This window comes from Centruroides sculpturatus, unplaced genomic scaffold (genome assembly GCF_000671375.1).
Source record: "Centruroides sculpturatus isolate CEXI.00-Female unplaced genomic scaffold, Cexi_2.0 scaffold800, whole genome shotgun sequence".
Classification (NCBI taxonomy): Eukaryota; Metazoa; Arthropoda; class Arachnida; order Scorpiones; family Buthidae; genus Centruroides; species Centruroides sculpturatus.
Genome location: NW_019385047.1, coordinates 139,726 through 167,509, shown reverse-complemented (window position 1 = coordinate 167,509; position 27,784 = coordinate 139,726). Strand labels below are relative to the sequence as shown.

Below are 27,784 nucleotides of genomic sequence, written 5' to 3'. Positions count from 1 at the left end.
TAGTTTTTTATTATTAAGTGTTGGGGAAAAATAGAATTTTTTTTCCCATGAGTTTAAACATTATTTCATTTCATTTTAAAGTGAGCATGAACATTTATAAAAAGGTTTATAAAAGTTTATTAAATTCAGGCACTTACACTTATCCAGAAATATTGATAAATTATTTTTAGTTTAAAACGGAGTTAATTCTTTGTTTCAAGTATAAATATAATGACATAGTTACTAGTGAACCATGGATTTGATATATTTGGGTTGGTATACTTGTTATAAAAGAAGTGATTTAATGCAGGATTTTAAAAATAGTTAAAACTTAGAAGGAAATAAAAATGTATAGAAAAGCCTTACTGATTTTGGAGCCAATAAATGAAGCAGATTATCAAGCAAAACTATAGTAAATGCAAAAACCATAATGAATCTGGTGATAAAATAACATTTTTAGATTGTACAATCTTAATTTACAGGTATAAGCCCATTAAAATTAAAAGCAACTTCTAGAGTTGCATATCAATTCACTTTATCTTTAAGCAAATTTCAATACTTATAATTCAGATAATTTTTAATAATTATTAAAAATCATAAATTTAATTAAAAAAATAATATGAACAGGAATTGTTTTATTTATAGATGTTAAAATAACATGTAAGTCAGACAACTCTTATTCAATGCTTATAATTTTTTTAATGTATTGGGAATTCTTAAAGTTATTTTAAGTCATTAAATATTTTTTTATATTAGTTGACAAGTTCTAAATATAAAATTTATTTTATGATTCTTCATTTTTGAAATATCTAACTGAAAGAGAAATTAAAACTGTCTAATCCACTTCAGTGTATTATAATAATGATGATAATTTGACTTTCAGTCTATTTGCTCTTTTGTACATTGCTGTAAATCATTTTTAATTGCCAAATTAACTCTTGTACACTTTTACCCGACAAACACAAATTTTAAGCTAGCATGTGGTGATGCTTTTTGTTTGCTTTTATTTCACTAATGTCCAAATTATATGCAAAAATTAATTTTTATTATTATTTTTTTGTTTACTTTTATAGTTTTAACATGTTAAATTAGGTATATTTACTGAAAATAATTAAAACTTTTCCACTTTATAACACAGTTGTGTGTTATGAAGGGAGATTCATTTCTAGAGAGCAAAAAGAATTGTAATAATATCTCTTAATAAAGTAAGAGATATTATTACAATTCTTTTTGCTCTCTAGAAATGAATCTCTCTTTATAACACACAACTGTGTTATATGACTTTTGTACACATTTTTAGGAACACATTCAAAATCAAAAGTTGTGGCAGTTTGTATTATAAAACTAAAACGATAATTATGAAGGATGACATTCACTGCATTTCACATTAGTAGGTTCTGTAATCTTAATTTAGTTTTAATTAATGTAAACAAACATTACCACTAATATTGCTGTATTTACTCACATATAAGATGATGTTTTTATTCATTTTTCACTGCTTCAAAAACCTAGGTCGTCCTATACGTGTGCGCGAAGGATTTTTTGCATTTTTGCAAATAATTTTTGTGAACCGTGCATTCGCATTTTTTACTGGTTGCTCACCCTCTGGTGTTTAAAAAAACAAAAGTATTTTATCTGGTTTGAATAGCTTTCACTTTTACAACAAAAATGTAAAATTATTGCATAAAATATAAATATAGTGTATAATAAAAGATGAATAATTATATGTATAAAATTTTGTTAAAAATCGAATATTTAAAGTCACTTGTTTATTTCAGAACTGAATTCATTTCCTGATACAGAAAGAAAAGTACAAGAAGTAAAAGAAGGTCAACCATTAACTTTATACTGTAGTCCACCAACTGGATATCCAAAACCAAGTATATTTTGGTTAATGGTATCTAATAGTGGAGCTTTACATACTATTAATAGGTTAGTATTATTTATAATATTTTTTAAAATCAGTTTTAAAAAATTTAAATAAACTTTTAATGATTTGTTACACAATTTGATGATACAACTATGTTGTTATGTTAATATTGTATAAAGTTATCACTTAGTACATAATTTTAAAAAAATGTGAAGTTGCTCTTCTATAATAGTATTGTAACTGAGCAAAGAATTGTTGAAATAGCTTACAAGGATAAACAATAGCATATTAATTTAATAATCTTCACAAGTTATTGAAATGACATAGAAATTTCTATAAGTGATGATGAAACAAATTTCATACTGCATCATATATATCACAGGATTTTAAAGCATATGTGATATTATTTATAGTACAATTGCTTTAAAATGCTACAAAATATATCTAACTGTACAAAATTTTTTACGTAGTACTACGAAAAATTGGAAAATATTCAAACTATAAGTTAATTGTTTTGCTTACAGTAAAAATAATTATAAAATGAGACATTTTTCTTGAAGATTCATTGAGTCATTGTTTGTAATGCTCTAAATCAGTTTCTCAATGAATGCATTGTAGGATTATTTTAGGTATTCATCAAAGACCATTTGTAATTGCATACATCAGTTGTTACAAGTTCTAAATAAACTCCTTTCAGCTTTTGGAATATAAATGTCATTCTAACTGGATACCATAAACCAGTGCTTTTGAATTGGCCGTGGTTTATGGTTTAGCATGTCATGGTAATGTGCACTTGGATAGGTCAGACACGTGCCAGAGATCCTTAGAAGTGAAATTTCTGAAATTGATGTATTTTAAAGTCAAAATGGTGGTTTGATTTATAATTGGAAGAAATTAGAAATTATTAGACTGATAAATATACTGAAAAGAACATTTATCAATGTTTTTCCCTGTGTTTCCTTAAATAAAATTAGAGGATTATGTTTATTAGAATTTACTAGTTATTTATTGTTTAAATAACTGTCTATTAATTACAGTTAAGTATAATTTACCTTAACTGTAATTACAGTTGGCCACCCTATAACACTGTTGATAATTCCGTTTTATATGAATTCCATGTTGTACGAGTCACTTAGATTTTACAAATGTGTGAGCCGTTCACAGTCCGGCAGACATATTTGTAAAATCTAAGTGACTCATACAACATGGAATTCATATAAAACGGAATAATCAACAGTGTTATAGGGGGTTGACTTTACTAGATCACCAGATATAAATCTGGTGAAACTTTGTCATATTTTTTGGTGAATTTTAAAATTTTCATATAGCAATAAGCTACATTACAGGAAATGACTGTATTTTTTAATAAAATCATAATAATAAATTAAAGGTTTGTGCTTTCTATTTTCATGTTAAAATCCAAATAAAATTTTGGTTAACTCAATATATGGAATTTTGAATTGTCTTGAAAGTCAGTAGTTAAAACATATTTTAAAACTTAGTTTTAAACATTTTATTAAATAATACTTAATGCATATTTGATGATTTAATAAAAAATAACTTTATGATGATGAATATGAAATTATGGTTATTCTTAAATTGTAATTTTTTCATTGTTATATTTCATATATTCATCACAGTAAAGTCACTATTTATTAAATAACTTAATATAAATTTTTATTTGTATTATTAAATTATTCTTAAAATATATTTAGAATTTATTAAGATGAATTTAAATTCTAATCTTTCAATTTTTAGTTCAAGACTTACTGTTGATCCAGAAGGAAATTTACATTTTTCAAATGTAACTCGTGAGGATTCTGTAAAAGACCAATATTATGCATGTAGTGCAACGTCATTTTTTCGAAATGAATACAAATTAGGTAATAAAATTTCACTGAATGTCCAAGATACTGGAGGTAAGCAAAAATGTTTTTAGTGATGTGTTTGAAAATCATGTCTTGTCTGATTTTCTGAAAAAAATTAACAATAAATTTCAAATTTAGAAATTTTTGGCAATGCATGCAATTAAAAGCTTTGTAGAAGAATATTTATATATCTCTTTTAATGCTTTGAAAAAAGCAAATCTAAAGAAGTGATGAAATTTATAGCATATGATGCCAAAATGAATAGATACTATTAATTTAAAGCATTATAGATATGTGAATTTGAAAAATTTATTTAGTTAAATGCAACAAGAAATTAATTTTTGAGGTGTCATATTTTTAGAGAATTGAATATTTTTTTTTGACAAAACTTAGTAAGTTTCTAAAAATAAATGAAAAAAAACAATAGCAAAATTATTTGTTTACAATTAAAATAATGAGTAATATTTGTTAAACTTAATTTCAAATTTGTTGTTTTATTTAGATCATTAAATTTGTTTTATTACATAATGATTCTTCTAATTAGCAATTTAACTTATTTCTTAATGTTTATTATGTTTATTTAATTAATATAAACATTAATTTTTATTAGTATATTAGTGCAGTTATATAAAGCATAGTACTGATATTTATTATTTATGAAAATGATAAAATTACACAGCATCGTCGGCTTGATAAGTGTAAAATGATGTTGCTATTAATAATAATTTTCATAAAATATTTATGCTAGTTATTCAAATCAATGCTAAAATATTAATCTAGAGTATTATATCATGAATAAATTATAAGAATGTCCATATATAGTGAGATAGATTACGATTGTGTAATATTTCTGATGTTTTTTTTAGAAAACAACAATTAAGATTTTTTACGAATTTCATGCAGTTTTGTTAAGAAAATTATACTGTACATTTAAACTAATTCTCCACTTTATAACCATTTGGAGATAATTTTAATCAGTGGAAATGTTATCATATAATAATTGTTAGAATTAATTTTTTTTAATAATAGTTTCCAATTGATGTAAATTTTGAATTTCTGTTTGTAAAATGTATATTCTCCTTTTGACAGTTGTAATGATTTAGCCCCTGAGTAACAGGGCTTTTACTCTTTATACTAATAAAGATTGATATTGATAATTGTTTCCAATTACATACATTTAAAAATATATGTGACTTTAAGTTATTATTATTACATAAAATTTTTAGGTTCAGGTCAAGCCAGCTATGAACCAACAAAACAGTATGTTTCACCACCAGCAATTATTGCTTTGCGAGGTCAATCAGTGGTACTCAGTTGTATTTTCGGCGGAACGTAAGTTTTAAAACTATAAGATATTTAAATTTAAACTAGTTCTATATGAATTGTCTATTTTAGGCCAATACCACAAATAGATTGGAGGAGAAAAAATGGAAACCTTCATTCGGGTAGATATCAGCATGAACAATATGGAAGAGCTCTGAAGATTTCATCCGTTACGCTTGAAGACGAAGGTATATATGAATGTACAGCCAGTAATGGAAATGGAAAACCTCAAAGTCATGCAATGAATGTGACTGTTCAAGGTAATTATTTATCTTGTATAGAATGATATTAAAAATAAATAGATGATGCAGAAAAGCAAAAGTTTTCTAGAAATTTTTAATTTAAAACATCATTAACTTCTGTATAATTTAATTGTTAAAATATGTTACTATGAGAAAATCTATATTGTTAATCCAAATGAAAAATATATAGATTTGATATGCTAATTACAGACATATAATATTGTTTCATGTAGTTTGCTCATTATCTCTATTTTCAGAACTTATTTAATTATTACACATGAAAATAATACTGATAAAGGATCTGAAGATTCCTGAATAAGACAGAAAATGCTTTATTGTTGTTATTTATCATTCTTTTTGTATTCAGACATAAAATATAGTGACTAATTTTACAAGAAAAATCAGGCATTTATATTTATATAAACCTATTTTTAATTAAGTTAGGCTCCTTAGTTTGACTCCTTAATAATAATTATGCACAAAACATTCATTAGCATTCATTCTTTTTGTCAGTCCATTCTTAAAATTTTAGAGATGCTTTCTGAAGCTGAAGCAGACTTTGCTTAAAAATGTTTATTCTTATTATTTATGTACTGACTTCTCTATTTTTAAACCAATTTTATTAGTTTGTAATTATAACTAAAATGTCAAACTGTCTGTTCTATTAATCACAATTACAATGATTTAAAAATAATGATACAGTGATAATTTGATATAATGCAGTCCTTGGAGGTTCAAAAAATTATACCATCTATGTATGGAGGAACCCTTTCTGTCAGGTATACAAACAACCCATGTCATGTTTTTCAACTTACCATTCACTCTACATAGAACCTCACACTATTTGTTTTGCTCTGGCTTTGATAAATTTAATCTGGACAATAAATTGGAGTTGACAGACTGCTGGTATTATGTCAAAGCACATTATATCAAGTTATCAATGTAGCTATTTACAACATTATGTATATTGATAACTAACTATTTTTCTGTCCATTTTTATTAATGAAAGGAAGCATAATATTCCTATAAAATAAAACAATCTTATCAGTTTTTTAAAGTTATTGAATTCACTTAAATAGCCATTTCATTATTCATTTAACTGATTTGTATTGGCAGTTATAGTATTATGAAACTTTAAAAGTTATCTTGCGCAAATTAATATGAATTTTGCTTGTTTAAAAATTTATCCAGCTGCACCTTATTGGATTGAAGCGCCAAATAATACAAATGAAGCAGAAGGTGAATCTGTAAAATTTGTATGTCATGCAGAAGGAATTCCTGAACCAAAACTTCAATGGTTTATAAATGGAGAACCAATAGAGAGTAAGTTGTTATATTTTTAATTGTATGAATCATTTTTTAAATTATTTAACATGCAAATTATTATTGTTATAGTAAGCTGTATTTATGTCCAATTTGATCTGCAGAAAAAAATTTCTCATGAACATATCATTTCATACTGTTCTATTTAATTACTTTATTTCAAATTTTCATAAAGTGTGTAACAAAAAAAAATTAATAATTTTTTAATAATCCATCAATGAAGTGAAAAATTTATTTAAATGAAGAAAAATTTATAGTAAAAATAATTAAATGACATACAAACACAAAAATATGTAATTTAAATTTCTGTATTTGTGTAAATTCATTTTGCCCAGTATTTTATTGTCTTTAAAATTAATATATGTATATTTTGTTTGTTTGTTTTTTATCAATTTATTATAATTAAAATTATTAATTATTTATTTTCTAAACATTTCCACTAACTTGTAAAGAATGTAAAGAGTTGCAAAAATTGATAGCATTATGAACAATTGGAAGAAATTTTAATGTGCATCTTACCAAAGATTATCAAAAGTGGATTTTTTACAAATTATTGAAACTTTTATTTGTTCAAATTGTAATTAGAGTTACAAAAATTTAATTTTTCTAACACAATTCACTTAACTTATTTTTCTAAATAAATATTTTACATAGTAATTTTTATATATAATCATTTAAAATAAGAAATCAAAATTTTTGTAATTCTATTTATTCAGTTTTTTTTTAATAAAAAAATTTACTTCTGTCTTATCATTTTAATACTTTAAGCAACAACTCTTACATCAACGAACTTTAACTTGTATTTTTCTTCAAATAATTTATTTATAAGTCTGAAAATATGTAAATTTTCAAAAGTTAGTAAATGGCTTTACCAAATGATTTGGAATCCTTAAAAATGTTTTTTCTGGTTATATTTATGAAATTTGTGTGATAGAATGATATTCCTGAGTTTTAGTTTTCATCCAAACAATGTAAATTACTAAACATTAATGTGAGTAGCCGGGGGGTACTCTAATCCTCTAATGATTGTTCGTACCACTTAATCGGCACAGATTATCCGAAATCTGTCTCCAAAGTTTCGGATTGAGAGATTCGATCTTAAAAGTTCTCATAGGAGAGCGATCAGATCTACCGCTAGTAGATCTGAACGGTGAAGTCCAGATGCTTGTCAGGGCTGACACCAGTTTGTCAATTTATCGATCCGCGGACAAACACGTGTGCGACTACTTAATTCGAGTCTGAATCAGATCTATAAAGAGACATATCTTATATAAAACAAACAAGAGTAAGTTTAATGATTCCATATAAGTAAAACTAATACAGATATCAAGGAACGAGGGATATAAATATGACAATTAAGATACATGATATAGGCAAGGACTTATACTATACCCGCTTCGCGATCGAGAGAGAGAGAGCTCACAAAATCGTTATAAAACATACAACCTGTTCTAGTTGTCGTTCGTCTTCTTCTCTGTAGGCAAGGGACACTTTGGAGAATAAAGTTCATTTACTTCTTATCATGGGAGATCGATATGTGCACAAAATCAAAGTATAACTTCTAAGTGCTAACTCTGGAATTCTTCTATGTGACTCGTCTAAGGGCGTTGGTCATCAGGAGGAAAATATGTGTGGAGTTTGGACACTTCCAGCTCTATCGCTGAACTCCGCGAATTCTGACAAATTTCCTCTATATGTCACGATCGGTGACCAATCATCATGCAAAGATTCCTCCGTGAGAATGGATGGAAAGGGGGATATGTGAGGGGTAAACATTTCCCATCAAAGCGAGAGTTTTCGCAGATAAGGGAAAAACAGAGGATGCACTAACTTCTGTGAAAGGAAGTAACATCTGTTATCTATTTTTCCCATTCTAAAACGTCATTTTTCTCACCCAAACGAAATAATATTTTATAACAAAATATTAACGTTATTAATAAAATTACTGGTTTAGACCCAGGGGCCTTTCAGGTCTCACATTAAATTTTATCTCGTGTAGAAGACAATGATAAAATTATTTTAGAATTTAAGCAGTAAATGTAAGATATCTAGATGTTGCAAATGTCTGAAACATTAAAAATTAACAGTTAACAAAATTTTAAAATATAGTAATTTATCAAGTGCAAAATATACTTTTCACAAATAAAACTCTTTTTATAATTAATTCTTTGGCACATATTATATACTCTATTTAGTTACATCTGTTTTGCTTTTTGAGATTGGACGATTAATAAACAAAGTACAGTAATACCTTGGTTATTGTCGGTTTCAGTTTTCGTCAATTTTTTTTTACAAAAAATCTGACTTGGTTTTTGTCAACATGCCCACGTGACCTCACTGCTAATTTTGCAAAAACAAAGGGTGAACCACATGTTTTCCTGCTCAGTGTGGCATTGTTTCTTGTTGTGTGAGCATTACCCCGCACATCTAGCCAAACAATTCTATTGCTTTTCTTTCATTTTAGCTCCATCATGGGACCAAAGTTTCCAGAGCCAGCAGCCCTTTGAATGCCATGTTAAATGTTCATTTATTCTTTACATTAGTCTTTTTATATTAATTTCTTATTGTTTTTGGAGTGTCTAGAATGAATTAATTGGATTTACATTGATTCATATGGAAATAATTTCCTCGGTTTTTGTTGGTTTTGGATTTCACCGATTGTTTTTGGACAGATAATCAATGAAAACTGAGGTATCATTGTATAACAAATTAAAAATACAATTAAATTTCCTATATTGAAAGAAATGATAAAAATTATTTTAAATTATTATAATTAATTTTTATTTAAAAGATTATTGTTATTTTACTGTTGAAATTAATGAAATTAATAACTTTTCTCTTCTTTTTCTATTCCTATATTTAAATTGTCAACCATATGATTTAAAAATCTGTTTAGAAAATGAAGAAAGTAGCAAAATTGTTCTTAACTATTACTATCATACAGGATACCTTGTGAAAATTCAGGGAAATTTATAAAATTTAGGATTATTAATTGCTTTATCTTATAATTGATGGATAGACTTTATCTATTTTGTGCTACAGTATATAACGTATCAGTTCGAGTAGTATATATACTAATATAAAAGATTAAAATTTTTGTTTTAAGTTAAACATTGTCATAGTATTATAATTTTGCTAGTTAAAAAAATTACTTTTATGTATTAAATTACAATGATTGTCTCGCAAATAACTTGTATAATATAAGAATATTTAAATAAAATTATTTATTTTTTAGAGGTTAAAACAAATGAAAGAAGAAGTGTTCATGGAAATGTTTTAATTATTGATAATCTAGAAAAAATTGACACTGCTGTGTATCAGTGTAATGCATCAAATATTCATGGTTACGTGTTTCGTGATTTCTATTTAAATGTTTTAGGTAAGTGATTTTTTTTTAAGTTACACAGTTTATAAGTTTATAAAAAGTATAATTCTGCATATTTTAATTACAAATTTAATACTATATTATTCAAATCTAATACATAATGCATAAATTCTTGAATTTTGGCTTTGAATGAATTTAGAATTATGAATGGAAACACAAGCTTTGTGTTTGTATTTTCACGGGAATGGACAATATATGATTAATTGCAGATATGAAGATAATAGTTTAAACAATTATATTTGTTATTATTATAGATAATTGATATATAAAATATTATTTCAAATAAAAATTTATTTTTTTCTAAATTTGCATTATTTAAGACCTTCTTTAAGTTAATATATGATAGCATTTTAAATATATTTAGTTTTAATAAATAAATAAATACATTTTGTTTACAGCATTACCTCCTACCATAACTAATCCCCCAGAAAAGCTAGTAAAAGCAGTAGTTACATCGACAGTAGTGCTACGCTGTAAAGTATTTGGTGCACCTCGACCCGATGTTAAATGGATCAAGAATGGACAGGAATTAACAGGAGGAAGATATCAGGTAGATTGTTTTTAGATATTTGATGCTAAATATCTAAATAGAATTTTACATAAAGTATCAATACCTAATGCTTTGCATTAATTAGAAATTTATTTTTCAAAAGTATATTTAAAATATTTTGCATAATATTTAGTTTTTGGCCAATTTTTATTTATATTTGAGTTTCAATTTTGCTATTTTATAGGTTATTGAAGATGGGAATCTTGAAATTAAAAATGTGTTAGTTACAGATCAGGGAGATTATACTTGTTATGCAAGAAATAAATTTGGTGAAGCCGAAGAACATGGACGATTAGAAGTAAAAAGTATGTAATGTCAAGTAATGGTAAAACAGTTTGGTAAAATTCATTTTGACTGAAATAAACTTAATAAACTTGATATAGTGTTTGTAATCTGAGCATATATTAATTTGAGGTTTTCAAGTTGAAAATTTTATATGTATGTTAAGAATAGTTTGATGATTTTCTCAAAAAGCATTTTGAGTGTGCAGTTAGAACTCATAAGTTTCTATGAGAGATTGCTTTATTACAAATTCAAAATAAAAAGAAAGATTCAAATTTCATTCATAAATTTATACCAATTAAATTATTCAGTTGTTGCATAATTTATGTAAAAATGACCTTCAGTTTAAATTTGCTTTTTAAAAAACTATCTGTCTAAATTATAACCAGAGTTATAAACAAGACAGTTGACTTTTATAACCACTTAAAAGGGGTTTTTTTTTAGATGAGTAAATCAATGTTATGTCCTTCAAATCCAACATTCACCAGAGTTCAAAAATTACTCAGAATAAAATTATCTTCTGAGGCAAATATTGCTCAATTGTCTTAGTACAAAGCAAAGTTTCAGCTTTGTACTAAGACAATTTGAGTTAATATGATACTTTTTTTAATTATAATAACCATAATAAGTATTATTTATTCCATTATTTTCTTTCTCTGTATTCAACACATACATAAGTAAAACAGGATCAAGAACAAGTCCTAAAAAAAAGAACACTTTTAAATAAACTGTTTTAGTAGATATATTCAAAAATTGCTTTATGCATTAAAGAAAGTTGCATATTCAAGACTAAAATGAATCATGTAATATATTTAACCTTGTCAATGGCAAGTTTGGTTCTTGTTTGGTAGACCAATTGGCAGGCTTTGCCAGGAAAGTTAATCATTTTAAGATAATCAGGTACAAGAAATTCTTCGGGGAGCCTATATTACTGAAGCATAAAAAATTGTTTTGCAGAGAGAGACATTTTTATATTATCATTTAATTTTTAAAATAAATGTATAATATTGTAAATTGTCAGTAATATATATATATATTATAATAATAATAATAATCAAATAATTTTCTAGGTAAAACAAAAATAATTCAACCTCCAGAAAATTTTGAAGTTGCAGCAGGCAAATCTGCAACATTCAGATGTAATGCAGAAGCTGATCCTACTTTAGAATTAAGGATAATATGGCTCTTTAATGAACAACCAATAGATTTTGATCAAGATCCTCGCATGGTCCAGGCATCTGATAATTCATTAACAATAACAAAAACAATTGAATTAGATTCTGGTATATACACATGCTTAGCACAGACCGATTTAGACCAAGACAAGTCTTCGGCAACTCTTACTGTTCAAGGTAAATATTTTGAGAGCAAATTTATTATATATTGCAAATATTTAATATAAGAATTGGCTGTTGAATTGAAAGGCAAGTGCTTTTGCAAACATGCCAATAATATAATTGGCACATTTGCAAAGGCACTTTGCATGTGTTGTTGTTGTTATTTTGTTAGAGTAATGGAAAGGGTAATAAACTTTTACAGTATTTATAATCATTATTTATACATATATTGAATTTAACATTCAATTACTTATTAGCTTAAATTATCATGTTTTCTTATTTCATTAAAAATTATATGTATGTATAATAATTTTTAAATTATTATATATTCACTCATTATATTCAATTCATTTATATTAAAGTCTGTTTTATTATATTAAATTAAACATATGTGTTATAATTAAATATTATAAATAAAAAATGTCTAAAAACACTCTTTAATTGTAAACTTTTAGATGTGCCTAATCCACCAAAAGTAACAAAAGTGACATGTGCTGGATTATCAGCTACTCTTGAATGGCAGCCAATGGGAGATAGAAGAGCTCCAATTTTGAGCTATACAATACAGTATAATACTAGTTTTCAACAAGACAGCTGGACAAATTCTTTCACAGATGTTCCTGCATCTGACAAACTACTGAGAGTAAGTGATTTATATAATGCATAATTATTTGTATGAGATTTTGGAGAGATACTCTTCTGTGGGTCTCTAATGTTGTTAAGTGTGTGTAAGACTCTTGTATAAGTACTGCAACTTATTTTCTAAAACTTAGGTTAAAAATCAAAATCCATATTTATTTTGTTAAGAATATTGTTAATTTTATTTAAATGCTTGCATTTTATTTTTTGAATGTAAAGAACAGAGCTCTGTGTTAATTTACAATGTGCATGTTGTACATTTCCTTCAATAAGAAACTTTTGCAAAAAAAGAGAGAAGTATGATATAATTACTAACTAAACATTTTTCCTAGTGAAAAAATAAAGAATTCCCTCCAAAAAAATGTATAAACATCTCTAATATCTCTGCTAATCACTCATGCTAATCCTAATAAAACACAAAAATGTCTTAAGTTCAGACCTGTAGGGTTTTGGAAGAATTCACAAATAGATCAAAGTTTATGACTATACAAAAATATATACATTTTCAAATCTATCTTTTATCCATTTAACACTAAGAAATCCAGAGTTATCACGTAATCATATGCAAATGAAATTGGAGAACTCGAAACTACCACTAGAGGGTCAGACCAGTTATAAATAAACTAAGGACTTGATAGTATGGTGAGAAAATTGTACTTTTGTTTTTAATGTGAAAACGTCAGATTTTCCAGTAAAAGGCTGATGTTTGATATCATTTTTAACTTTGTGAATTTTTATTTACTGTCATTGGGCTTTTTAATGAAGTTTTTCTTCAAGCTGTTGTAACTGTTACTTCTGTGGTTAGTGTTAAATGAATAAAAAGATAGACTTGAAAATGTATATATTTTTGTATAGTCATAAACTTCAATATAGAAGCTATCCAGAGTTATCACATAATCACAAATAGATATAATGTCCTATTTATTTTAACATTTTATCTTAGTTCCTGGTGGTCATTCTTCGATAAATTAAATCCAAGCTAGTTTAAGCATACATTTTGGTTAGTTTAGCCTTACTTTTGATTCTCTGCAATGTGTGAAAATCAAGGTGTTCACAGTTTCATCTGTCATATTGAAATGAGTCATATTATCTAAAATGTTCAGTTTGGAAATGTGTTGCCCATTTCTTTACCATTAAGAAGGGAAACAGCCTGTTCTAGAGTCACCAACTTCTCATCGTTCCCAAATTCTGGTCTTGCTGCAACAATCGTGAAATCAAATTGTTGAAGTAAGAAAACTAACAATTATAATGAACTCTTAGTAGTGTGGCTCTTGCTCTGTTGCATTCTGGTAAAGTTGTGAACTTTCCGAATCTCTTTGTATTTGCTGCACAAATAAAAACTACATTGTAGAAATGTTGCCTAAGAAAAGGAAAAAAGAAGAAACACCCTTCTTCCTATTATTGTCTATTTTAATTGCACTTAGCTACTTGTTTATTATTAATTTATTTTTTGATTTAAATGTATTTAAATAAAATTAATAAAGAAGTAGCAGAATTATACAGCTATCAAACATAAGAAAAACATTTTTAGTTTATTTAGACATTTTTAATTATTTATTTATTAATACTAATAATAACAATTTTAATAATTTGTAAAGTATTAAATAGGTTTATTAATTTCTTTTATAGTTACCAATGTCACCATGGGCTAATTATACATTTCGTGTAATAGCACGAAACAAAATTGGGCCCAGTTTGCCAAGTGCCCCTTCCGATAGATGTGAAACACCAACAGATGTGCCATATAAAAACCCAGACAAAGTAGAAGGTTATGGAACAGAACCTGACAACTTGATCATATCATGGACTGTAAGCAACTTTTTTTTTCTATATTTTAATAAATTATATTAACTATTTTATTATACATTATTAAATGATTTAAAAATAAATGCTGTTTATAAATAACATATGTCAATACTTATAAATTTGATCTATTACTTTTCCAATAAATATGAACAAGTTAATTATAATAATTTATTACAGTAAAGAAATTTGAGAGTTTTAATGTATTTCTGATATTTTTTTGACTCTTAAATTTTTGGTTTTATTGAATCTCTGTGTTATGCATCTACCAAATTCTTTGTGTCTTCTGTTTTGATTTTTATTCTTTGTTTGGTTAATATTCAGTCTTCTTTTGTTTTAAGAATTTATTTTTCTTTTATTTAATTTTTAATTTCATTATTATTATTATTTTTACAAAATATTTCTTTATATGCTTTCTCAATTGAATATATGAGGGAGTTATTCCAAAAATCAGCTTAGATGACACACATTATGGATTGTTTATTTCTTATTCTAAAACAAAACAATATAAATTAAATTTTATGACAGTTAACTTATTTTTCAATACAGTATCTATCTCATTTTACATATTTATGTGAGATTAAAGTTTCACTCTTTGTTACAGAAAGCCATAATCTGCAATTCTTCAATTCCAACTGCCATCTTATAACTACCTTATCACTTTAAAATTCACGACTTCTGAGATTTTTATAACGGGGGAAAGAGGTGGTAGTCACTCGATACCAGATCAGGGCTATATGCAGAGTTGCCATTGCTAATGCATTTGTACTTTTCGAGTACATTTTGCCCTTTCAAGTATATTGAAAGTACACTTAGATTTTTAGTACATTTTGAGTACAAAATAATATTTCATGCCTTAACAAAAAAATGCCAAAAAATTAGTTTAATAAAGTTTCAATAGTGTCACTGCTTGCTAATTTGATTTACCCAATCACAACATACACATGGTGTATGTTGGTCGACATCAACAACATGCAGATAGTTGCATGTGCAAATGTTATGACTCGGTCCTCTTTCACATGTGTCACATTCTCACGAGGACCTTGACAAAATTTTTCACGCCACGTGGTCCAAACAATCCAACTCTGTCAAACAGAAATATCGGACAGATAAGGAAATCAATGATTTTAAACTTTTGTCATCAATAATATCAAAATATCCATTAAGTCAGAGTCGAATTAATACACAAAATAGTTTTGAAATTGTACAGTACAAATAATATAAATACTTTTATATTATTTTCTACCACAATAATTTAATTATTAATTATGAACTTCAATTTTAATAATCTTGGTAAAAGAAATAACTTTTTTTAATTTGAATCTGTCCACACATGTTTAATTTGATTTTTTTTTATCCATCACTATAATATTTTTAAAAAGTCAACTTTTAATGCTGTATTTAACAAAAAACCATAGAAACTATTTTCATAAAATCTTTTTATGAAATATTAAATATGAATACTTTAAAATTAAATAAAGTATTCATGAATATGAATTTGAAATAAGCACAAAAATTGAGTATGATGGTATATTAATATTAAAAGTAACCAACCATAGAAATAGTACATTTTGAAGGAAAATAGTACATTTTTTGAAGGAGCTTCAATACGTTTTGAAATTTCGTTGTGGCAACGCTGGCTATATGCCAGGTATTTCAAGTTTCTTTCACTGGAAGTAGATAATACCATTTAGTCAAGTGTTATCATGCAAAAATAAAACATCTTTCAACAGCTCATTTCAATTTTGCACAGTGTGCAGTTGTATTTATTATTTTTCGTTGCATGTATTCTACAAATGGGATGTAGCATTTAAAGAATGAAAATTTAATCCTGCATTGTGACAATGTCTTAATCAAAAGAAAGATTGTGTGAAATAGAAGTCATAAATTTGAGTGTGTATCATTTTCTTTAGCATAAGAAATACATAAATCACAATATATCTTGAAAATTTACTTTTGGACCAATTCTCATACAAAATGCTTCCTAAAATATTTTCTATTGTGCATTTAAATTATTGTTTTTTTGCCATTGAAAGTTTACAGTAATTGTTTTGCTTCTCAATTACTGTAATGTAATTAATGGCCAGTTTTAAATTATCTGTATAGTCTTATATATTTTACCAATTGATAATCTTCCTCTTAGTATTATAGAATTAATCTAATTCTTTTTACTAAGTTCTTTTCTATAATATATGGAATTAAGTCATATTACATTCAAAAATATTTTTAATTGTTAAAATATTTCCAATAAAAAAATTAATCATACGATGTCATTATTCTAATCTTATTCAAGGATATTTTTTTATTTTAACTTATTTTAATTGCTTTTAATTTTGGTATTTTTGAGACCATGCCAGTAATTTTTAGTAATTCAAACACAAATTATTTATTGTATTTATTCAGACACTTAGCAAATTTCATCACTAAATTTTATTTAGTTGATACATGTTCATCCCATTTGTACATGTTTTGGGCATTCCTTGCCCCTCTTCAGCCAACTTTTAGATTACAGATTATTGAAAGTTAAAACCATAAAATTCCTTTGCCCATTTTACTTGTCATCCATTAAATTACAAATTTTTTGTATGGTTCGAACCTTTAAAACACTCGACTTCTTATTATCTAGTTATTCATTTTGAATTGTTATAAAATTTAAACAATTTTAAAATTTCTCCCATACATTTATTATCACATTTAAATCGATTTAACGACAATACTAGAATTTACATACTCGTCTTTCATCAAAATCAAAGTAGTCCTTCCATGAAGTGAGATGAACATGTATCAACTGAATAAAATTTAGTGATGAAATTGGCCAAGTGTCTGAATAAATACAATAAATAATTTGTGTTTGAATTACTGCTTTTAATTTGTTATTTTTCTTTCTCTCTACTGTTGTTTGTTGTTGTTTTAATTATTACTATATACTTTTAGGATATTGTGAAATTTATAAAATGTTACGTTGTAATTTATCATTCTTAATTTATCCCAAAATAATTATTTGAATCTGTTTTTTTTATATACTCTTCATCTGTGTTTTTATTTTTCTCATTTTGTTTTCATTGATTTCAATAATTGATTTTTTCCATTTAGTTGTTAATTAATTAATTAAGAACTATAGAATTCACAAAGTAAGATAAAAATTAATTTAAATTAAAAAGTTTATACAACAATTTAATAATATAAATCTAAAAACAGTTTATATTTCCTTTTTTTTTTTTTTAAATTGGGGATGAAGTTTTAGAGTTATGGCTATTAAATATGTTTGTTTATGAAAATTTATTTAACTTGTTATTTATTATATTGTGATTATTGTAAATTAATTACTAAATAATTTTTTGACTGTTGAACATAAGATTGTGTTATTAATTAAACACTTGGCTTTTTTTTATCTTTATTCAGTTGACTTTATTCATCTTTTATTTAAAAGTGAAAATTTAACATTTAAACTTTTTAATTGAAGTTAATTCCATATATTCTCATGTTTAAATATATCTGGAAGAGGAGTTTGGACTGGAGGCTCAAATAGCGTATCCACACAGTAAGCAGCAGTTATGGGTTCGAGTCCCAGTCTGGGCTGATTCTTTTCTTCCAGAATTTTCTAAATTATTTAATTTAATTATAATTATTAAATGTAATAAGAGATGATGCCTAATGCCTTCCTCTAGTGGCAAATTATTTAGTAATTAATTTACAATAATCACAGTATAATATAATTATAATATAATATAGCCCAATATAATTTAGTAGTTGCTGGCATATTACATATGAACTTCAGGTTTGTAGAGTTTGGTTTATGAACACACACACACACACACACACATGTCTGTGTGTGTGTGTGTGTGATATATATATATCATGTGATATAGCATTTTAAATGTGTAATATTTCTCATGTTATTTTTAGTTTTACAATGATGTATAGTATAGATTTATAGTTCAGTGGAATAAAATTTTTTAAATGAAATTGTTTTAAAAACTGTCGATAGATGAAATCAATTCGGTAGTTTAAATTAAATACATTTACTTTAATACAAAACTACATTTAATACAGTTTATTAATTAAGATTAAAATAGATAACGCATTCCTGCTAATACTATGGCAAGTAGTGTATATTTTAATACAGATCTTAACTTCTTAACTGATACATTAGTTTATATTTATTCAAAATTGGTGTAAAAAAAACAAGGTTTCTTCTGCTAAGCAGCACTGTATGTCACTAAGATGATCACATCATTGTTTTTGATTTATTCTCTTTTCTTCCCATTAGATAGTGTATGAATGAAATGCAAATCACGTGGAAGTTGCATAATTATGTGCTGACTTGATACAGTAAAATTGTTTATGTGGAATAATTCATTTAGCTTGTAATGAATAACAGTATGGAGTACTAAAACATAACATTTGGATGACATTAAATTTGTTACACTCCTATAAAATTGCTTAGTTTAACCACAACTATATATATAAAATTCTAATATAAAAACATCCTTCATTTATTTTCAGCCAATGCCACTAATTGATCAGAATGCTCCGGGATTTTTTTACAAAGTATTTTGGAAACGTGAAGATATCAAACATGCTGCGTGGGAATATGAAAAAATAACTGATTGGAAACAAAATCAGTTTATTGTATATAATCAACCAACATTTAAACCGTATCGAATTAAAGTTGAAGCACACAATCAAAGAGGACAAGCAAATGTTATACCAACTGAAATAATTGGATATTCTGGAGAAGATGGTAAAATAATTTGCACTAATTTTTTACTATACAGTGGTACCTCGGTATACGTCCAATTCGGAATACGTCCTGTTTGGACAAAACAAATTTTGCTCGGTATACGACTTAATTCAATTATACGCGCCATCTATGAACAAGTAGCACCATCGGTGTACTAGGCCAGACTAGACGTTCGCAGTGCCACAGTTTATAACTTTGTTAAATTTCTTCTGATTTTAATTTATAAGTAAAATTTTATTATTTTTATTAATCATGAATTGCAAAAAGGCAAATGAAAAGCAACAGTAAACTAAAAAAATGACTAGAATCACAATGGAACTGAAAAAAGAAAACTGTTGAGAAATATGAAGGTGGCATGCATGTTCGAGATTTTATCTGTTGCATACCGTATTCCGAGAACGAAGATGTCGACAATCGCGAAAAATAAAGACATTATTAAATCTGCTAACGTTGCGAAATGAGTTAAATCAATTTCTAAACAGAGATCGAAAACATTAGATCATGTTAAGAAATTGTTTTTGCTTTGGATAACTGAAAAACAGTGCGCTAGAGACAGCATATCAGAAGCAATTATTTGCGAGAAAGCTAAAAAGATACACGCTGATCTCATGAAAAAGTCAAGCAGGAAAGCGAGGTGTTTAAAGCCAGCCATTTTTCTTTTCATGAGAACAGATTAATCATTTTTACATTACTTCTTATGGGAACGGTTGGTTCGGTATACGTCCTATTCGGTATAAGTCTAAACATCAGGAACAGATTAAGGTCGTATACCAAGGTTCCACTGTATAAGTAAAATATTTTAAAATGTATAAAATATTCAATTACATTTGCTTGTTATAAGAAAATTTTACAGTCCATTTTAAAAAAAAATATTAATTCTTGATGTAAACTATTATGATAGATAAGTTATTTTGATTTATAAAAAACTTCAGGAATTTATAGTTTGTATTTAATGAAAAAATAACTTTATTGTAAAAATTATTTGATTTTTATGTGTTTTTTTTTTCATACAAATATAATTATAAATATTTTGAATATAGATTAATTTCAGAATTTATAAAAAAATTTCCAACCTAGCATTTTAGCATAAAATTACTTTTTTATATTAGGATACTGCATAGTATCAATTACTTTTGAATATTATATTATTTAGTAGATGTATTTATATTGTGTTTCTTTACTGTTTCATTTACAGTACCAGAAGAAGCACCAAAAAATTTTCACGTGGTGGACGTAAAGGATGCTCGATCTGCTTTGATGGCTTGGAATCATGTGCCTAAACACACAGTTCGTGGACATTTTAAAGGCTACAAGGTATATTGAAACATTGATTGTATGAATTCTTTATACGTTCGGTATTTTATAAAATGAGTTTAAATTAAAATATTCATGTTAATGTTCAGAGCATTTTCAAAGAAAATGCATATTGTTATGAATATTAATTTAAATAATTATATGTTTCCAGTTTACTTTTACCCATTTGTTTAATATATATTAAAGTATGAATTAAAGATAATTATATGAATTTTAAAAATGATCACTATCAAAAACATTCTTACAAATTTAACATGTTTAATATGCATAAACTGTAATATGTGTATATGTATATATTGTTAAATATGAGTAATTAAAGCTTGATTAATTTGAATTAGGGAATAATTCAAACCTACTATTAGTCCTCTTAAAATTTGTATTTAAATCAGTGTTAATTTTAGTTGTTTTAGTATAAATTTAAATAATTTGAAGCTAATATATATTGCATTTATTGCAAATGATTCTTAGAAATAGCTTTTAGTCAACCTCTGTGAGTTTTGGGTATTTTCTAAAATACATCTGTTCTATAAATTTCTAAGGTATGAGCAAAATTGTCTCAAGTTTCACACTTTTAATGACATTTTTATCCCTCTTATGCATTGTACAAACTAAACAACTATGGAATTGTTTAGTTTGTACAGTGTATAAACATAGAATGTATAAAAGTTTAACTTAAAAAAAGAAGTGATGAAAGGTATGGAATAGAGAGTAAAGAGAAAATATGATAGTGGCAAAGAATATGGAACAGTTCCAAACACTATAAACTTACAGAAAATAAGTTTAATTTTCAAAAAAAATTAATAATTCATCTTTGATTATTTGAACTTTTTTCTTTTCATTCAAATTCAAAAGTTTTGACTGCTTATATATGTTTGTTTGTTTAGTTAAGTTACAGCAATATGACACTTGGGCAATCTGCCTAGGGGGAATGCCTTCCAGGAGGTCTTTTTAAGGTTTAACTAGCCCCCATCCAGGCATTACAGACATGGAGAAAACCTGGAAAACGCCATGCGGCCAGCCCATCCTGGTGAGGCGCAAACTCCCAGTGTTCATGGAACAGAACCGCTTGGCCACTGGTGGGCCATTTATATACACATGAAAGGAAAATAGATATTACAAAAATACAGGTCTTAAGCTTAGTTCACACTGAGCGAATAGCAAAAGCGAATGCAAAAAGCTATTTTTATTCACTTAGCGAAATTGATCCATACAACCAAAAGCAATTGCGAATTTTAAGCAGCCAATCATTGCAAGCAAGCAAAAATGTCATCTTGAAAAACAAAATGGCTGCTTCCACTATTCTGTCATTAACCACATTTGTTTATTTGAGAAAGAGTGATAAGACAAAAAGAAAATGATGATGGGTGAGAGAAATATTAAAAATCTGTAATTACAGCATTTACTCTATTGCGTGAGAAAGTTTCTGTAGCCATCTTGAAAACAACAAGAACCACATGACAACTAGTGGGAGTATGATTGGTAGTGAAATTTTTTTGCTAGCGAAAAAGCTTGACAATTCCAAACTTCAAAGTGATTTGCGAAATGATAAAATTCGCTGAAAATGACATAATTTCTGACGTGTTATTCGCACTGTTTTTCGCTTTCACCAGTGAATCACACTCAGTGTGAACTAACCTTTACTCATAAAAAAAAATTATTTTGAGCATCAGTGTAGATGTCCATCTTATCGATAAAGACTTACTCTAATGGTTCCATTAGGGAAAAGAGCACTGCATAAATGAATAATGTGGTTATATAAAATATTTTAGATGAAAATTATTTTTAAAAATGTATTGTGTAATAGATATCATATAAACTGAAAGTATAGTTTTTAAGGAGGATTAATAATGTGTAAATATATTTGATTTTAATATATTATAAAACAAAATTTTCAATGGCCTGCTATCTGAAATTAACAATATTTAAGGATAAGTTGCTTTAAAAATTTTATATAAATTTTTTTATAAAAGAAATATTTATTGTATCTTAGATTCAAGCTTGGACTCCTGAAGAAGGAGAAGAACACGTGAGGGAAGAAATAGTTGGTCCCGAAAAAAATGAATCTCTTGTTAGTATCCTTCGTCCAAATGCAGAAAATAAAGTTGCTATATTTGTTTTTAATGAGAGATATACTGGACCACGATCAGAAGTAATTCAATTTCGTACACCAGAAGGAAGTAAGTTTCAGTTATAAATGACATTTTTTAATATAATTTCATATTAAGATTTCTGAAATGTTTTTAATAGTATGACTAAAGTTTCAAGTCAAATAATTACATTTTTTTATGTAATAATTACTCATTTGTTGTGACTTAAAAAAGGATATGAACAAATAATTTATTTTTTTATAAATATTAAAATTGTTGGGTATCACATGGCAGTGCATTTTAAAAATGACTTCGCTTGTGCTATACATTAATAAAAACAAAAAGATATATAATAATGTTACTAAATCATATTTTAACATATTAAAAACTGTACAAAGTAAACTATCGGTAAAATAATTGGCATGATCTTTCTGCTTTTTACAAAAAGGATATATAAGAACCAATTCCAAATTATCTGGAAGTATTTTGGGATTCTACTGCTGGTATATAAATAACTTTCCAGTGATTTCATTTTGATGTTTTAATTGAACTGCTATCTACGAGACAAACCTTTTCTAACCAGAAAAAGAAACTGCTTGTAGATAGAGTTGAGATATATAAGGCCATAAAGGAGTTCCATCTCCTAGGTAAAAAGTCATCTAAAAAAAGCAGAATAGACCATCTGAGGATATCACATGTTATCTTAGAAAATTCCGTATTGTATACAAAACAGGTTTTATGATAGCCTGCCACAATCTCCGGTGGAAAAATTTTCAATCAGAGAATGGTTTCATCCCTTAGATGGCGAATGCTTAAATGTAAAGCCATTACAGAGTTAGTATATTTACCAACAATGTGACATCCAGGACTCTGGATAAAGTAGAAAATAACTCCTACTTTTCAAGATTCAGCATTAGGCAGGATGGGTTTTTCTGTCTAAAAAGAGATTTACTTTACTAAATATGATGTAAAACAAAATTAAACCATTAAAATGTACTTTGAGAACAAAAACTGATTCGAGAATATTTCATCTTAATTTCATCAATTAGTCTCATCTTCACTGGAATTGAGCAATGAGGTTTTAAGTTATAAATAAACTAGTCCCTTTGTTAGTGAATGTTGCTCCAAGCTAGTATTGAAATTTCACAACTTTACCAGACTGAAGCCAAAGACATTTGACCACATTTTGAAGTAAGTTGGGAAAAACTTCAAAAAATTTGGAAAGACTTTTAATAACTCTCAGATAAGGCAAGAATTATTTATTGTAATTTTTTTACATTTTAACGTTATAAATTTCTTTTCATAGATTTTATTTTAATTTTTAAAAATTTGTTACATGAAAAGCAGAAATAATGAATTATGAACAATATCTGAAAAAATTGCTTTTATCACTACTTTTGCACTTACTCTGGTTGGTTTGTGATGGTCTGAGCATGCACACAACAGTCTGTCTGATACACATATCAGACATGATGAAGCACAAGCTACCATCATCTTTTTAACTAATAATCACTAATTGTGATTAAAACTGTCTTGGACAAGATGATTGATCCAGTGTGCAGTGTCCTCTTCCTCTTTGATATAATGGAAACACCATTGTTTTACTATGTTTTGAGCAGTTTTCTCTTGTCTCAACATGACTAAGACTGTCGTGTCTGATCCAGTGTGATGCCGGCTTAAATGATTCTGATGTATGTGGGGCTTCAAAAAGTTTGTGGAAAAAATCCATAACTAAAAATTGTTTAGTAGGATTTTAATTTCAATGCACCTGAACATTCTTGTATCAATGTGTTATAACATGTTCAAACATAAACCTTAAATGCAAGTAAGAACACAGCACCACCAGTTGAAAGTCGGGCACCATTCAAGCAACGTGGAATCCACGAAAATTGAGACCAGAACAAACATAAAGTTTATGGTGAAACTTGGTTGGGAGAATAGGCAAATCATTGATGCTCTGGAACAAGTTTACAGTCGACCCCCGTATAAGATCATTGATTATTCCGTTTTATACGAATTCCATGTTGTACGAGTCACTTAGATTTTACAAATGCGTGTACCGGGCTGTAAACGGCTCACGTATTTGTAAAATTTAAGTGACTTGTACAACGTGGAATTCATATAAAACGGAATAATCAATGATCTTATACGGGGGTCGACTGTATTGTGATAATGCTCCAAAGAAGTCAACAACCTATAAATGGGTAAGTTGCTTCAGAAGTGGAAAAATCAAGGTTGAAGATGAGCCCCACAGTGGCAGGCCAACAGTGTCAGTTTGTGAGGAAAACATTGATGCTGTTTGTGACTTGATTGAAAAGGATAGACAAATAACCACTGAATCGGTAGCAGATACACTCAACATCTCTGTGGGTTCTGCACATACAATTCTTGTGGAGTTTGGAACTAAGTAAACTTTTTTCTAGGTGGGTCCTTAGGCTGTTGTGCCCACATCAGCAGCAAATGAGGGCAGATCTTTCAATGGAAATTTTGGACAAGTGGGATGGGGACTCTGAAGCTTTTCTTTGAAGAATTGTGACAGGGGATGAAACATGGCTCTACTAGTATGATCCCAAAGACAAAATTCAATCAAAGCAGCAGCTGCCCTGGGATGAAAGTGAACTATTCAAAGTAAAATCTAAGCATTCAAGAGGAAAGGTCATGGCCACTGTCTTCTGGGATGCAGAGGGGATTTTGCTAGTTGACTTCCTTGAGAACAAGAAGACAATTACATCTGCTTATTGTGGAAGCATTTTGAGAAAACTGTCCAATAGAATCTTGGAAAAACACCATGAAAAGCTTCATCAATGTGTCCTCTTCCACCATGACAATGCACCCACTCATGGTTCTTGGCAAATAAGAGCTGTGCTACGTGAATTTTGATGGAAAATCATCCGACATCCCCCTTGCAGCCCTGATTTAGCCCCATCAGACTTCTTTTTGTTTCCAAAGTTGAAAAAATCATTGAAAGGTACCAAAAAAAGAGCTTCTCTGACACGGTTCAGATCACAATACCCTCAGTTCTACTCAGACGAACTTAAAGGCTGGTATCAACGTTTGCAGAAGTGTATCAACCTTAATGGAGCGCATGTTGAAAAATAAACATCATAACTGAAATCGTTTTTTCATACTATCTTTTTTCCATGAACTTTTTGAAGCCCCCTCGTATTAGTTCTGTATCTTTATATTAAGAAATGCAGAATTTGTATTATTTAGCAAACAATTTAATGTGCAGTACCTAACTTTTTTATTATTATTTTAGCTCCCGGCCCAGTTGCTAGTTTTGATGCCGTGCCACTGGGTGCAAGCGCATTTTATCTGATATGGAAAAGACCATTAGAACCAAATGGAAATTTAACTGGCTATAGGATATATTATGAAGAAGGTATGTTTTAGATAATTGAAAATATCATATATTACTTTAGTATTATATGGTTTAAATTACACAGTTCAGTTCTTAAATTTTTGAAAATTTTATTTAAACCATTATAAAGCTGTATTTTTGCTAATTCCAAGTATAGTAAAAGTTCAAATATTTTTCATTTTATCTTGAAAATTATAAAATTGGGTCATTTCTTGGCAAGACTATTAACTGTCAGTTTAGAAATACTAGTGGTATGCTAAAACAATAATGTGTTCATTAACATTTTAAAGGTTTTTTAACCAATCTTAACATCATACAGTTATGCATCCAATCATCATCAGAGTGATTAGAGAGTGAGAGGTGGAAGCTTATGGCTGCATGCATTGGTACAAAATGTATAGCAATGTCTGCAATGTTCAGATCTCGTATCTCTTATTGAACTTTGCAAAAGCAAAAAAGATATGATAGTCCTGCACCACTCTGGTTTCATAGATGCCACATTAACAAATTTATACTGAAATTAAATGTTTATTCAGAGAAAGTAAATAGTTATACTGTTTAAATATATTTTAAAACATTTCTTTCACTGCAGTGATTAATTTTTAATGCTGTAAAATATTTTTAGGTTCACAATTGATCTTCTATAATCATTATATATACTTTGCAGAAGAGTTTAAAACAAAAATATAACAGAATGTTTACCTTATAAATAATAATTTTAAAGAATTTTAGTAAAATTTTTGAAATATTAATTAATTGTTAAGCTTTTAGTAGTGCATTCTGCACTTTATAATAATAATTTATGAGAATTTCATTAGTTTTAAAAATATTATTTAAGAAAAATTTATTGTAAGACAAAAGGAAAATGTAATTTAAATTTAAAATAATGTAAAGCAAATTAATACTTTTTAGAAACAGACTTGTTTAAGTTAATTGACTGTAAAGATGTCTTGATTTTCTATAAGGCATTGAGGACTGAACTTTGACGTGTCATAGGGCTCAATATATTTGACCTTTTGAGATTTTGACTTTTTCTGTTAATATACTTAATTTGAAATTAAATATTCTGGTAAATGAAAATATTAAACAAATTTCTATATTTTTCAGTACATGGAACTGCTCTAGGTCCAAAAATAGAGCGAAAACCTCCTATCACTATGCCAATAGAAACGAGAGCGAAATTAGCTGGGCTCAAACCAAATACAAAATACAGAATAACTATCTATGCAACTACAAAAGTAGGACAAGGAATGCCTTATTTCATTGAACTTAAAACAAATAAAGAATCGGATATCCGTAAGTAAATTATGTATAGTCATTTATTTTAACCATAATCAGTATGTCTAAAAATAAGCCATAAAATACCATATATATAATGAAAGTAAGTTTATGTTTGATAAGACCAATTTATTATTATTATTGAATAGATAAAAGAAAAAGTACAAGTAAATGGCATACAATAAAGTATACATTGTATTCTTTTATGTGAAGTTGGTGTTATCAAATATGTCAGTAAACTTTTATTCAATCTAATTGTCATAAGAAAATTTTTTTACTTCGAATATCTCAAGATGATAAAACCAATATTTTTATTCACTTTTTCATAATATTAGTCATCTTGGAATAGTAAAAATTTACTAATTTACTAAATAAATAAGTAATTACCTAAAACCAGCA

At 27.3% G+C, this 27,784-nt stretch overlaps 1 protein-coding gene across 5 annotated transcripts in view; it reads left to right on the top strand.

Moving 5' to 3' along the window:
* LOC111633877 (neuroglian-like) overlaps positions 1–27,784 on the top strand; it is a 74,659-nt gene that overhangs the window by 34,312 nt on the left and 12,563 nt on the right. For all 5 annotated transcript variants that reach the window (XM_023378517.1, XM_023378514.1, XM_023378515.1 and 2 more), the window contains 16 exons: positions 1,758–1,911; positions 3,608–3,768; positions 4,944–5,049; positions 5,113–5,300; positions 6,474–6,605; positions 9,841–9,984; positions 10,389–10,540; positions 10,725–10,845; positions 11,893–12,174; positions 12,615–12,802; positions 14,428–14,607; positions 19,108–19,345; positions 20,541–20,659; positions 22,650–22,836; positions 26,006–26,128; positions 27,215–27,403. In XM_023378517.1, coding sequence (XP_023234285.1) covers positions 1,758–1,911; positions 3,608–3,768; positions 4,944–5,049; positions 5,113–5,300; positions 6,474–6,605; positions 9,841–9,984; positions 10,389–10,540; positions 10,725–10,845; positions 11,893–12,174; positions 12,615–12,802; positions 14,428–14,607; positions 19,108–19,345; positions 20,541–20,659; positions 22,650–22,836; positions 26,006–26,128; positions 27,215–27,403 — 2,664 coding nt within the window. The remainder of the gene's footprint in view (positions 1–1,757; positions 1,912–3,607; positions 3,769–4,943; positions 5,050–5,112; positions 5,301–6,473; positions 6,606–9,840; positions 9,985–10,388; positions 10,541–10,724; positions 10,846–11,892; positions 12,175–12,614; positions 12,803–14,427; positions 14,608–19,107; positions 19,346–20,540; positions 20,660–22,649; positions 22,837–26,005; positions 26,129–27,214; positions 27,404–27,784) is intronic.